General features: G+C 39.0%; 1 protein-coding gene across 1 annotated transcript in view; it reads left to right on the plus strand.

Annotated features, from left to right (window-relative positions):
• The window catches only part of myo9aa (myosin IXAa), a 93,073-nt gene that overhangs the window by 36,248 nt on the left and 41,562 nt on the right, over positions 1 to 15,263 (plus strand). The window contains exons 2-5 of the mRNA XM_053319181.1: positions 8,167 to 8,261; positions 8,349 to 8,411; positions 10,242 to 10,341; positions 12,627 to 12,680. Coding sequence (XP_053175156.1) covers positions 8,167 to 8,261; positions 8,349 to 8,411; positions 10,242 to 10,341; positions 12,627 to 12,680 — 312 coding nt within the window. The remainder of the gene's footprint in view (positions 1 to 8,166; positions 8,262 to 8,348; positions 8,412 to 10,241; positions 10,342 to 12,626; positions 12,681 to 15,263) is intronic.

Here is a 15,263-nt window from a genome sequence, read left to right on the forward strand (position 1 = left end):
TTTCACTCTGTGGTGGGTGTGACGTGTTGGGCTTGGTATCGTTACTCAGTACTTTTATTATATTTAATAAATCAATACCAAGTAGTATCGAAACATCTCCTGTCAAACGATACCTGCAATCGATCGTTTTTTGAATCCCCAGAGCTAGAAAATATGACTATTTGTATGGACTTGCTCACGGCCAATCAACACAAGCATTTTTCAATTTAATGTGATTGGCCCACTGCCACAGCAGCTACAACCTGTCTGTGGTGGTGAAGTCGTGGTGGTGGTTTTGAGTTGGCGTGCTTAGCAGTTCAGCAGCAGAGATGCCACCTAAACGCTCCAAAGTGTGTCTACACTACACACCTGTTATGCTGGATAAAAGCACAAATGTGTAATAGATGAAGCACTCAATTGCTATCGGTATCACTTTAAGGGTACCTGGATTGATACTGGTATCGTCATTTTTTTAAACGATACCCAGCCCTATTAGTTGCGTTACCATGGTAATGCAGTAATCATGGTGAATCTATGGTTCGCCAGTATTGCTACATACCCACAATTTCCTGGCTACTACAGCCTCACTTACAGTAAAACACTGACAGAAGGCTCTTTATTGCCTTTATGTAGGAATCATAAACATGGAAAAGCATGGGAGATAAATCAAATAAATTCAAGCTTTTTAAAGTGTGTGAAACACAGCAGATTTGGTTCTGTGTGAACAGCCTTTTGTAACTTAGGAATGTGATTTTTTTTTTTTTTTCCCCGACTCATCTTCTCTAATTCAGAGAGGTTTATGTTATATGAGAGATGTCTCTGATAGCTGAGGAGTCCTGCAGCTCCATGATTATTTTTCTATTATGCCGGGCTTTCATCTCCATCCCTGTGACTAATGTTCACTTCCGTCTTACTAAGTCTGGAGGACTTTCTGATTGAGACAAATACTTCAGTAACCCATTCATTTCTCCAAAGGCTGTTGCTTTTTTTCCATCATTGTTCTCTCTCTTTCTTTATTTCTTTCTTTCTCTCCTACTCAGATCTCTGCCTCCTTAATCTGTATATTTTTTGTCTCCTAACATGAGACGCTATCCATCAACCATCACTGTTGCTCATGTCACAAGATAGGGTTTTCTACATGTTACATCACTGTTATGTAATATAAGAATTTGGCCACCCACCAAAGTTAACACACATAATTTGCTTGGAGTTGAATGAATAAGCTAATAAGCTAATTATTTTTTAAGCACAAATATCAAATGTTTGCTTTGAAATATTCTAGACACAAGCAGAGCATCTTTGTTTCATCTAAAATCTGATGTCTTGGATCTGTGTTTTTAGAGTTTGATTAGATGAGTTTGGGAAATGTTTCCTTTTGAAATATTCTGATAGCTTATATCCTATAGCTATACAAATAATGTCTAATTGATTAATTTATTGATTCATTGAAATAAATGCCTGCTCCTACATTAATATTGCACAAAATCATGCACTGTAAATTCTCTTGGACACAAAAGCTGACAAAACCCCAAAACAAACTAATTGTGAAGGTTTTTTTTAGCAGTTCTTTAAAGCCTGATGCGTCCTGCTAGTGTTGCACAACCTGTCAAGCTTGGCGCCTATAAGTACAAATTTCAGTGGACCATCAAATCTGCTCTCAGGGGTGTTCGAAGCAGAATAATGTTGAGTTTTCTAGAAAATTATGTCGGCAGGATCTAGTGTGTTGTTGTAGAAAAGCTTGATTCTTCAAGCTAAGTAGGGGATCTCACCAAATATTGGCACAATTTTAAATGGCTGAATCACATTTTCCTGCATTACTTAGTGGTTTTAATGCATTTTGCATGGATATGCTGTGTAAAACACTGCCTTCTAAAAAAAAAGAAAAAGGAATGGACGTGATCTCTTAACTGTAAACAGAGGCGTGGTCATCCATTGTAGTATTTCACTCATTATTATTCAGTAATTATTAAAGTATACATGACGGTACACTAAAGGGTTGACAGTTTGTTTTACCAAGCTACATTTACTCATACTCCAACACTTATTAGTGCTGAAGTTATTAGTTGATCAATAGAAAATGAATTGCCAATTGTTAAATAGATTCAGATTCAATGTTAAAGTTGTTTATCAAGCAACTTAATAGCACAGATGTGGGGAATCTGTTTTGTATTATTGTGAATGTATATCTTTGGGTTTTTAGATGGTTGATCATACAGAACAAACAACTTGAAGTCATGGGGCATTATTTACCTTTTTTTTTTTTGGGGCATTTTACTGACGATCGATTCATTGAAATCTGAAAAGAATTGACACATTAATTGATAATGACAATTGTTAGTTGAAGCCCAAATTGCAGATATCAATAAATAACAAATAGTGTGAATCTCCTATAAGTGAAGTGAGAATAGTAATAACAGCCTGTAGCAGTAAAGTTTAACTGATGAGCTCACAGTTTACTCTATAACTGTTTATACTGTAATAAGTCAAGACAAACATAAGTTATCCTGCACTGAATAAGTAAAGCAATAGTTGTCATTACAGTTAACATTTCCAAAGTAAATTTATCTAATGTAGTTTTAAGACTTATTATCCAAAGATGATTCATTTTATACATTTATAGTGAGATTTTTTAAAAGAGCTTGCATATGTTCACTGCTTCTATTGCAGGGAAGATAAATACCTCCTTAAAAGTTTTACACTGACCATTAAACCTGTGTACATATCCTGCCTCAGACACATTTTAGAGTTTAGAGTGCTGTTTGGAGAGAACCAGCTAGTGCCAGGACCCACATCCCCACCGTGCACTTCAGTCAGGAACCATGACTGCAGAACCCCCCCCCCCCTATGATTTAAAACAACCGCAGTGACCACAGTCCTCTCTGGCCAGTATGACCTGAGGTGTGAGATTACAAGGGGCATGGTTACAGATTAGCCTCAGGAGAAAACTGTCTGCCCACACATGCCGTGACATAAGCATGATACATGTTGGGCCGAGTCACCCGCTCTTTCACTCTATTGTTGACATCCTGTACGCACACTGTGGTGGATGAGTAAGCCTGGTAATGAGCTCAGAGAAGGATATGAATCTACAAGTGGTTAAATTAGCAATGCTTCTTCAAGCGGCCAATGATTCACACAGGAGTAATTTGCTCCGTAGCTACTGTCCGAGAAGGAATGCTAAACATTTGGTGACACTTTCCTAAACCAATTAGCAGTCAGTCAGTTAGTCAGTCAGAAGAATGCTGTTTTTATCTCGTGGCCCATCTGACTTGAGACAGTTTGAAATGTGAACAAAGCATTTCTCTGTGCTTGGTTTTTAGGACACCCTGTCACATGACCTCCGAACACAACCCAGCATGGAAAATTCATTTGTAACCCTAAGCAATTGATGACTTTCTAAAAGATAATCCCTTTGTGAGTTAAATCAAGCGCTCTTTTGTCTCCGCTTTCTGTCGGAGTGCCGAGTGTGACCCTTCCATCTGTTTGAAACACTCCCAACTCCCCGGAGACTCGACCAAGGACAACTGCCCGTCTTCCTGTTTTCCCTCACGTCTCCTCTCTACTCTTTTCTTCTCCTCTCTTCTCCTTTCCTATCCTCTCCTCTCTTCAAGAAGTCACTAATGAAGTCATCCTCATATGATTAATGGCCATGCGCCTCCTCTCCACACTGCATGAATCAGAGCATACAAAGGCAGACTAAGACCTAATTACCTCACAACCGACAGGAGCATTAATTGAATCTCAATTGAATGCCTCTGTATAAGGCAGGGCTGGAAATCCAATTTATTTCCTCGAAGGAAACTGCCAACTTCCTTTTTTATGTTGTGATTTTCCTGTTAAAGATCCATGATGTAATGCAACCCCTGATACAAACGTTTATTTATTTATTTTTTGGCAAAACTAAAGTTGTGTAGATCAGAGTTGGCCAGACATTACACAATTTAACTACAGTTTCTTATTGACTGTTGTTAAAGGGGTCTTATGTTATTTTTTATACTGCTATGATGTCAGATGTCTAATGTTAAACGTAGTCCAAAACTGGAGGTGAATGTATGTAAAAATGCTCCCTGCAAGTCAAAAGCCAGAGCATCAGCCTTCTCTGAAAGTTACCTCTACTTCCTCCTCATTACAATGTCAGATTGTTTGCACGTCCACAAACATTCATCTGTTAGTAGCTTTTGTTGCTGAGTTGGTTGTTCACGTTGTCCACTCCCATATTTCTGGTCGGGATTGGGGTTCAAAAAGCTTTGGGATGTTTGCATTTTGAGTAAATAACAAGAAGAAGAAGTGAAATCTTATCTTACTATCTACTGTAGTTTATTTACGTAGCCTCAAGAACAACAGAAGTTTGCTGAGGGGCGAGGAGATAAGAACAGCCTATTTCAGACAGAGTGACTGAGTGACTGCATGAAGGGCCTGTATAAGATAGATAATGAGTTTTTAAAAACTGTAAATCAGGCAAATTTAATTGATTTGGAAAGGAATCACTGGAAATCATCTAATCTAAAAGGATTTTGCAGAGTACCAAGTTGTTACCATGAGGACAGACTGAGGAGTGAATACACATAAGGACTGAGTTTCTTTTGCAGCCACTAAACCTTCACAAATAAGACAAAAAGAAACTGTAATTTACACAGCATCCACAAAGGGTGAAATACACCCTTAATTTTCCTACCAAGCAAATAGTGTCTCAGTGATCCTTTGGCTATTTGCATTATTTAAATTTGATAATATGCAAACATTTGGCACAAATTGGGCACATAACGGTTGTGAGTGATGCACAACTCATGGTGCTATCAGCGGCTGGAATCTGTTCTTTTTTTAAATTTGCCCCTCATTATTTTACTTATGAAAACATCACATCAGCCTTGTGGCATCCTCTCTGTCTGTGCTGCTCTAAAAGGCTTTGTCCGAACCCCTAGACAGACACATTATAACCAGAGCACACTGGCACCATCTCAAGTCTGTCATTGGCCTGCCTAAGGCTCACTATGTGGTCTGAAGCCAAGAATAATGTTGTTGACCTATTGGAGTGACTGAAGTGGTGCAAATCGTGTCTGTACAAACAGTTTCAGCCCTGGTGTCCCTTTGAGTCTTTGTGACCGGTCGAAAGTCAAAAAAAGATACTCAGATACTCTTTCTCTGTTATACATTATAAATCTTTTTAATCTGTTTAATGAAGCCAAGGGGTTATTTTATCATGAAGTGTGATCTGGTGTTTTTGTCTCTCTGCTTTTGTCTATTTAAGCTTAAGTTAGTGACTTCTTAGATTTTTTCCCAGAATAACTTGACAAGTCCCACAGGAGAGAGGGCGAGAACGAATTTGAATAGTTGTGGGTTGAACGCACGCTGTAGGTGGAGAGAGCAATAGTGCAGTCAAATAATTTTCGCAGTTGAGACAAAGTTACTCAAATCTCAACATGCCTTGTGGCTGCTTTGCATTCTGTACTATTGGGTTTACTTCGGGGGGGGAAAAACAGATATGTCTGGCTCTTGAATTTTTATGGAGTGAACTTTTTTTTCCCTGTTGTCATGTTTAATATAGATTGCTCTGTTGTATTTTAGCAAGGGAGTCATAATGTGTCTTATGTCGTAAAGCCAATGTGACTGAAGTAATCTTTTTTTTTTGTTCTTGTAAGTTTAAATAGTGGAATTGTCTACGAGCTCAGCAACCTAATGACAGCTCTTCTCTCTCGTGGCTCTTTTTAATTTATTTTGCATCAATATATATATATTGTAATTTCATGTTGATTAGACTTTTCTTGTAGCTAAGTTCCCTCGAGAGGTCAATTTTGACATATCTTCCACTGTGTTGAGACACTGAGCCTTCGATATGGAGCTTGCCAAGTTTAGAAAGAATACAAACTGTCGACTGTAAAGCTGTCTTTCTTAACTATGCATCTTTTTTACACAGACCAGGTGGATGAATACACGGTGCTTGAATATAAATCAACTCTCAGTATTTTAGTTGTTCCACATCCTGTTTCCTGCTGGCCTAACACAAAATGTTGAATGTCAGGCCGTTTAACAAAATAACACAGAAAAGTTCTAATATCTGCCTAGTCTGACCCGAGTTCCTCACCCTGTCTGCGAGCAGGTTGTTTTGTCCGCAAGTGTTAGCTCTTGGTTTTTATTGGCTGTCCATTCAGGAAATTCTTACTACATAAGGACGGTGACTGATGGTAGTCTGCCCTCATCTGACCTTGAGTTCCTGAACCAGGCAGGTTAGCCAGTTCATAGATAGAGTAGTGAGGAGCTCCACTAGCAATATTGAATGCATCAGGACTCACATTTTAAAAACCCACATGTCTGGATGTGAAAGGATATCGTCACTGTTCCTCAGTTTGACCTTGTGTGCTCTTTCTTTGTCCAGACAGCAGAGCTGAATATGTTTTTCCACTCTGTCTGCCCATTTTAATGATTTTTTTTTTCAGCATAGTGAGTCATAAATGAGGAGCGAGTTCATTGCAGTGATCCAGTTTCTTTGAGCTAGGGGTCTACCAGTAGCAGAGAGGCCAAAGTGTCCTGGGTTCTTCTGGGCCCAGAGTCCCAAAAGCATTTTAATGGAATGATAATCTTAGCCCATTGACTTACAGTTGGAGAAAAGATCATCTTAACATTAAAATGTGTAAGACCCCTGCTCTGCTTCCTGCAGTTATAACAAAGTTCAAGTTACAACAGAGATGTACTTTTGCTCTCTACTCAACAAGTGTCCAGATTTATTACTCACTTGGACTGCATTATAAACTCATAGCGCTGCCATCTTTTGTTAAGAACGACTGTACCTGCAGACATTTCTGCTGCAGCCTGCCACAAGCTGTGAGTCCAATTGCCAACTGTCATTGACTCATATTTTGGAAAAACAAAATATAAAGTAGGGTTGATTTGTGTCACTGCTTGCAGCTTGAAAGTAGAACTGCGTGCGGTGTTCGTGTTGTGTTGCAGCAAAGTGACTAACCAATCATATCTCACCCTATGACATAATGCAAGTAAAATTTATTGACAGATGATTTGCATTGATTTGCAGTTTGCAGTAAGTTTCAGCTGCAAATGTTCGTACTTTGAATTAGCTGACCTCTGATGTTACCTATACAGCTTGTTGCATACGGGCTCTAAGGATTCAGTTGCCTTCACACAAACTATGTTGTACAAAGACTGCCGCCATCGAGGGGATGAGATGTGATGACTTGTACAAATTGGGGTAATGGTGCAAAATTGCTTCCCTCTGAGGCATTCAGGGTGTTGTGTTCTGTTGCACACAAAAGTGATGGAAACAGTTGTATGAAGAACAAGACAGAGCTTGATAAAAGATTTTCAGATCTTCTTTCTCACCTCTTAACACCTGCAAATCGGTACATCAAGCCGACAATGCTTTTTAAATTGTTGGTTTCGGAAAGTTACAAAAATAGTCCGATGCAGCCCCTCCACTTCCTGGGTGGCAGGAAGGGGGGGTGGTAGCATTTCGGTTGAAGCATACTAACGCATTTAGCATCCTCCTAGCATGCTTGCATGTTAGCACGACTGCAGAGCATTGGCGCTGGTGAAGGGTGGGGTCATGGCAGGGGTGTTTTCCCATTCCACAGACACAGGGCTCGGGGTAGCTCTAAGTGATTCACTGAGGAATTTGTTTACTTGTGGCGAAGCTACAAATAACTGCAGGGTTTATATGGGACGAAAAACTACTTCCCCTCCAGGCAGCCATACAACATAAACAGAGCCGCGAGGGGAAATACTGGAGCGTCTTATTAAAGCACAACCACTACACATGTTCCACACGGCCACATGGATCCCATTACTCACTGAGGAGCTTTTTTCCATCAGGACTGCTGGCCCCAACTCCTTCATCCTCGCTCTGGCAATTTGTCTTACTCTGACTTAAATAGATCCTAAAACCATGTTATTAATCTGTCTCGGGCTGACGCTGTTTGAAACTATGCAAGAGGAAAAGCTTGCTCCGCGCCATCCAGACTGACAGTGTTTCAAGACAATGTTTGGCACGAGACCAACATTTCTGTGCACTTGACCCACAAACAAATGATCCACACCTAAAGTTTCTGCAGAACTTGTCCTCAAACCTCTGTCACTAACCTGTGTGTATGATATGTAACATGCGCCCTCTTGTCATGTTTTTTCCCCCAGTGTGTACTTGTTTTCTCCTTACCATGTTTTCCTCTCTTTCTCCTTCAGGCATTTGGGAACGCAAAGACAGCCCACAATAACAACTCAAGTCGTTTTGGCAAGTTCATTCAGGTGAACTACCAGGAGAGCGGCACTGTGAGAGGGTAAGGAACCACAGACACACTTTTTTTCATCATAATCATTTTATTGATAGGCACATACCATGATTAACCATGATTATTCTTTTTCAGAGCATATGTGGAGAAGTATCTCCTGGAGAAGTCGCGGCTGGTCTATCAGGAGCACAATGAGAGGTGAGAACTTTTTAGAAAAACAGATCATAATCTGTAAAAACAAAACTATATGGTTACTGTGTATTGAACAGGAAATGACACTTGTCATTGCTCAGAAGTGATAATTTCACTTCTGAGCAACAGATTTAAAGGTGTTCTTATGAAGTACATTTAACTACAAACAGGTGGAGTCAAATTAAGACTAAACAAAATGTTTCTGGTATTCCTCAAATGATCTATCTTCTAATCTTGTGACCACATGAATCTTGCCGAATTTTGTGTGGGAGTAATTTTCAAGATGTTTATTTTGATAAAGTTTAAAGGATTAAGTTGAAACACCCTAATACAGCCAAAATGTAAAAAAATAACTGTTTTTTTTTTGTTATGAACTTAAACGTTGAAGGAAGAATTATGGCAAACGTTTTTGGAGCTTGCAATAATCAGTGTGCGTGGACTACATCTCCTTTTCCAACAAATCCAGCCGTGTCAATTCCAGCACATTTTTATGTGTTATGGAAATGCTATGTGACATTTCAACTGCACTATCCATAAACTATCCTGTGTCTTAAGATTTTGTTTTCCAGCAGCCAAGAATAAAATAAATGGAGTTGAAAAAATGTGCATCTGAGTATATTTAACTCAGAAAGCCTGTGGTGTGAGTTAGCCAACATGTGAGTCATAGATAGTCACAAATTGAGCTCTAAGTGGGGCTGACACTAATGTGCTCGTCTGGCTGGACAGTGTGGCGAGGGTTAACCTCACCATGGGGGGCTCACAGTGGGCCCCCTGTGTTAGCCACCTCTTATTGAGATGGATTGCTGACTCCAGACCCATAAAAGCTTGTATGTGTGTGTGTGTTTATGTCCAAGAGGACCTTGGTCATGCAGCTGCTGCACACGTTTGACCTCTAACCTTTATGCTGCAGCTCGATGCTGTCAGAAAAAGAGTGCTCGCTGTCACACACATGTACACACAAACAAAATGAGATAAATGGCCTGTCTTTATATTTTTCTCTAGTTTCTGCTTTTGTTTTAGTTATTTTAGCTTTGGGGCTGTAGGGAATCAATATTTGTCTATTAGTCCAACACACTGAGTGCACTGGTCCAGCTAGTACATGGAAAAACCATTAATGGTCTCCAGTCCAGATCATAATGTCAGTGATCTCTTCAAGCCAAAGTGTCTGTTCAACACATCATTTGATGACAGAATATCTCTAAAATCAGTGACCAAATTGCCATCAGTGTCAGCTTTCCCTTTCCAGTTAAAATAAATGACATCATGTTAAGATACTAACATGCTTAAGATTAGTTTATTACGTTAACATACTAAATGTATGTTACTAATCTTCCTGCTGCTGCAAACTAACATTTTAATATGTACCACCATGGCTAACAAGATAACCTTAAGAGTTTGTACTAATTAATGTAACTACTGTTGTAGCATGTTAACAGGTTCACTGTGAGCTGATAGAACGCTAAAATGCAAAATGTTAACATGACACCACATCAGTGTTAACATGGTAATGTTATCATGGGCCTATTAAAGTACAGCTTAGACTGACAGCTGAGCCAAGTCTGATAACATAGATGTTGAGCCTGACTAGCTTGTGTTCTTTTTTTAGCTTATATTGCTCATGTCTTCCCTACGTATGCTAACCACTAAATAACCATTCCAAAAAGCAAATATTTCTGTCCCATATTTACATGCTTTTCTCATCTAATAATGCACAAAATATAAACTTTAATTTGCACAAAGCTTAAATGAAATGCTTGTATTTCTTACAAGTTTAACATAATAATAATGAACATAATAATAAGAGGAAATGGTCTTTTTTTTTTACCTGTTTTCTAGAAACTACCACGTGTTTTACTACCTGCTGGCGGGAGCGAGTGAAGATGAGAGGACAGCCTTTCACCTCTTGAAGCCTGAAGAATACCATTACCTCAGTCAGGTGGGACCCTAGCCGTAAAAAAACTCTAACACAAGTCATGTTGTTTGGTTTTCTTGTATGTTGGTTGTTACTGTGCTTATGTTCCTCATCATTTGTCTTTTGGAGTTTTGTTTTGTGGGATTTTTGCCATAGTTTTTTCTTATTTGTAGAGTTGTGTATGTTTGTGTTTCTGTATTGGTGTCATCCCAGGAAACTAAGGACAGCTACTTCTGTGCCTCAGTCTCTGCAAACAGGAAAGCGAGAGAAATCAGGACACAAAGGAAACACATTCCACCATTGTTGGTGGCTTTCAACACCTACTATATATTCCCTCTCTCTCAGTCACACACACACACAAATACACACACACACCAAGATGTGTCTCAGTTTGTCTTCACTTGTTTCACCGGAACGAGTCTGTGTGTGTGTGTAGTTTTTCATTTGACAGTGTATTCATGTGTGTGTGTGTTTCTGTGTGTTTCTGTGTGTGTGTGTGTGTGTGTGTGTGTGTGTGTGTGTGTGTGTGGGTTTGGAAAATACATTTTGGTCCATTTTAACCTTTGACAGATGCACTCACTCACACATACACACACACTCACAAACACCAAAAGACATAAATAGTGTGTGTCCGTTGTCTCTTTTGTGCTTGCGGTGCTCTCAAATAGAAGCAGGTTTCACATAACCACGAAACAAAGCCACACAAGGACTCGCACACATTACACGTATGGAATGTGGATGTTGTGTAAAACTTGTCGCGTCTCTGCAGCCGAGCTTTGACAGTCACGCCATGACAACCAGCGACCCGCTCCCCTCCTCCAAAATCCTTACGCCCACGCTGAAAAGAGCAGGGAATTCCTTCCATTCCTGCCGGCCACTGACGTGCACACGCAAACACACAAACACACACGCATACACAAATTTAGACACATATTCTTGCAGTTTGTTCACAGTCTTCCTTTTTCCTGTATCTCTCATTTCCACATTCCCTTTTTGTCTCTTCTGTGGCATTTACATAAACATTCACACTCTTGCACCAGCCACAGCTCCTGCATGGATTTCTCAACCCCCCTCCAGTCCACACAATAAAGAAGACTTGTTTACAAGCTACGTAAACATGTTGCAGATGTTCCAGTTTCTCTCCCGCCGTTTATATTTCACACCTAGGTTCTCTTTCATAACTCACCCTGCAGTTTGCTTTGAGAACCCACACTTGTGATTTTGCGTCTTACACCTCATGCATCAGCCCATTAACTGCAAATATGCTGTACAATGTAACCGGCCACTGCACAAAGTAAGCTATGAGTTTTTCGGTTGATTTTCAGCTTTTGAAGAAATTATAGGCTCATTAACTATAGAATGAAAACCATTTAGCAGATATTTGGAACTTTCTTTAAATGCTTGAAATACGATTTAATTACGAAAGAATTTGTGGCCTTTTTTATTCTTATCAAAATTATGGTACTGGAATAGTTGGAAGGTAGAAGCAAAATTCCTTTTCTTGGTGTTTTTAAACATCCGGACTGTTATTGGCAGCCTAAATGTATTGCATTCACAAGATGCTGAATGCAATCCAGTCGCCAAACTAGCAGAGAGAGACATTAGCAAAAATGAAGTCATGTGAATCAGCTAATTTCTTGCAAAGGAATGAATTTCCTGACAGATTCTATCTAATGTGAAATTTCTAATGGTATTGTGGGAGTAGTCTTTGTAAATATAGAACAGTTAGATAATGAGTTAATTAAAAAACATTGGTGGATTTCAAGTGTCTGCAAGCTCATTCTTCTATGTTATCTGCATTATTGGAAGTCAGTGGCTTCCTGAAAGATAGTAAATTAATCATGAAAACTCATAGTGTGCTTTAGAAACCGGTTAGCTGTAATGTAGAGCAAAGCCAATCATTCATTCTGAATGCTGAATGTACATATGTGTTGCAAATGTACAGCTTTCATTCCACCCTTTGACCCTGCTTTAATGACTGAATGTGTTCAATCATGACATGTGCTTATTGCTTGTGTATGTGAATGCTTTTTTTGTGTAACTACATCTCTCTCATAAGTGTCTAAATGCTTCCGAATGTTTGAGTTATGTCTGATTGTAAGTACGTGGTATTTGTTGTGTTTGTGCGTCTGTATGTAATGAATGCAACTCTGAGGCCTTTCAGTAACAGCATGGCCTTCAATTACTATTAGTAGCACATAAATCTGTGTGCTTAGTACATGTTTAAGTGTACAGTATGCGTTGTCATTGGAATGCTGCTGTCTAACCCTAACCTCGCCCCCCTGTAAACTCTGCCTTAACATTTCCAGATGACAAAGAGAACCCACCGACTGCACTGGGACAGTTACTGTGAGAGTGAACCGGTCAGTATCTGTGCCTTAGCTCTGTGTGTGTGTGTGTCCATGTGTCCGTCGGTGCTGAAGAAACCTCAACGAGTAGACTTTGAGTCACCTGAACACTTTGCTACTCAAGCCAGCCACACTCCCTGCACACTCCTTCCCCTCTCGCTCATTTTGTTGCTTTTTGGATATTTCCTGGTTTGGTTTGGGTACTGTTTATTTTAGCTTTGTTTGTCTTTCCGTGTTGTGCTGCTTCTCTGAGTTATGCTGGTATGTCTAGTCATATCCTGGCCAATGTAGCTGCTTGTTTTGCTGTAACCTGTATGACTTTTTTTGATCATTGACAGTCCAGTGTTTTCTTGTCCTGATAATGAAAACTTTTTTACAAAAAAAAAAGTTGAATTAAGATATTTGGAAATATAACAATCTGTAAAATGGATAAATCAGTAGCTAATTAGCTGTGGGTGGAACAGGCAGAAATAGAAAATATTTCAGGGGTCTACCAGGAACCGGATGATGGGCTGTTTTAGATCATGATCTACTAGGGCTGCACTTGACAGTTGTTTTTATTATCGATTAATCTGCTAATTATCTTCTCAGAATCGGTAAATCGTTCAGTCTTTAAAACGTCAAAACAATAGTGATAAATGATCATCTCGATTTCCCAGAACCCGAACTGCTTGTTTTGTTCCATCATGAGTCCAGATCCAAACGATATATCATTGATTATCAAACATGACAGAGAAAAACAGCAAGTCTCCACATTTGAGAATCTGAAACCAGTAAATGTTTAACATTTTTACTTGGAAAAATAACAAAAAATTGAAATGAGTAATCAGTTCTCAGAATAGTAGATTCTGAGTCAGTATGAACCAACTAGATCTGAGGTGACTTCTGAACGTTTGACCCCTCTGCCTCGACTCTTAAAAGATTAACTATGAGATCTCGACGCCTCATTCCAGCATTGCACTGGTGCGAGTGCAACTCAACTATGAGACAACTAAAGGTTCAGAAGTTAGTAGTGAGGTGCCTCCCCTCCACAGTACATGAAATTATTTCATGTCGAGATGTTTTTAATCATCTCCCACGAAATAAAATACAAAAGCAAAGCATTTCCCAACTTTAAACTTCATGTAGGATTTTGTTTTCAGCCTCTCTGTATCATTCACATCACAGTTCCTGTACAACGCTCAGCAAAGGCTCTTATCAGTTGCAACTAACAATGCAGTTCAGTGTTCATGACTAAGAAGCTGCGATAGACACTTGGCAGGAATCAGATCAGATCTGCTTCACATTAGATGTAAATAATGAACCCAACAACTAGGGTGTTTTCTTAAGTTTCTGAGATATTGAGGCTTTAATAAGGGGCTGCAGCCTGCCAAAACTGTGTTGCTGAAAAATCATTAAGTTCCATAGATGCTTGAAATTTTTAGGCATTGCTTTACACTATTATATGTCTTTAACTTGTGAAATAGTTGGCAAACAGTTGCATATTTGACAGGTTATTGCAAAAATCTTGATATGTAATACCTATGCCATAGTACGCCCTTTGCAACTAAGTGCATGTCTGAAAGAATTATCTCCATTTCAAGTGCATATTACCCATATATGACAACGTCTACCATAATGTTAGAAAAAACAATGATACCACTGGAAATAGCATCTTTTAATAAGTGAATGTAGAAAATATGAAATTGGTACATTGAACCACATATTTACATAAAGTATGAAGTGATTCCAAGATGGTCAATCAGGAAAATGTTATAAAATCTGTTGTATTGACCTGGAATTACCCTTCAATGACACATCACAACTAGGTGTGGTCACTTCATTGTATAGCAGAATACCTTTGTGTTAAAAAGCAGGACAATGTGCTCGGTGCTAGTTAATAAAGATAAGGGACCCAACATGTCGCTGCTAAAAACACTTCATATTATCAAATGTTACACAGAGAGCTGGTCAGACTTAGCAACACAGAATCACAGAGAAGGTTTTCGGCACAGATACCCCACAACCAGCAGCCTGGATAGACCATGATGCATTGCAGCCAGAAAACACGTGTTAGTGTTTGAATAAGGAGTGTTCACTCTCTAAGTTAGTGGCTGAGATACAGTTTATTTACACGCACATATCTTTGGGCAAATAACTCAGGGCAACATTTTTTACGCTCAAAGACACACCTTCTATTATCACTTACCGGATCTGATTGAAATCACTGTAGCCACTGTAGGAATGCTGTATGCTGTCAATGATCGAAAATGTCTTTTTGGGTTTGTGTTGGGGTAAATGGTGGGTATTGGTGGGTATTGGTGGGTATTAAGGTTTGTTTATTAACACACAAGTGTACCTGTGCACTTTAATTCTTGAGTAACATTTGATTAATTCATTCATTTTGACTAATTCTATCTCAGTAAATCAACTGGGTTTTTTTGTTTGTTTTAATATTACAAATATGGTGAGATGCAAAATGTAGATTATTTATATATAGGTTACAGAGTGAAATAATTGAATATAAAATACCTTAAATATGAAGCAACTTCCGTGTGAACTGTAGCAATGACCTTTTATTACGAAAAAATTGAAAATGAAATTATACAGTCAACTTTC

The sequence above is a fragment of the Scomber japonicus genome, chromosome 1, assembly GCF_027409825.1.
Source record: "Scomber japonicus isolate fScoJap1 chromosome 1, fScoJap1.pri, whole genome shotgun sequence".
Lineage (NCBI taxonomy): Eukaryota > Metazoa > Chordata > Actinopteri > Scombriformes > Scombridae > Scomber > Scomber japonicus.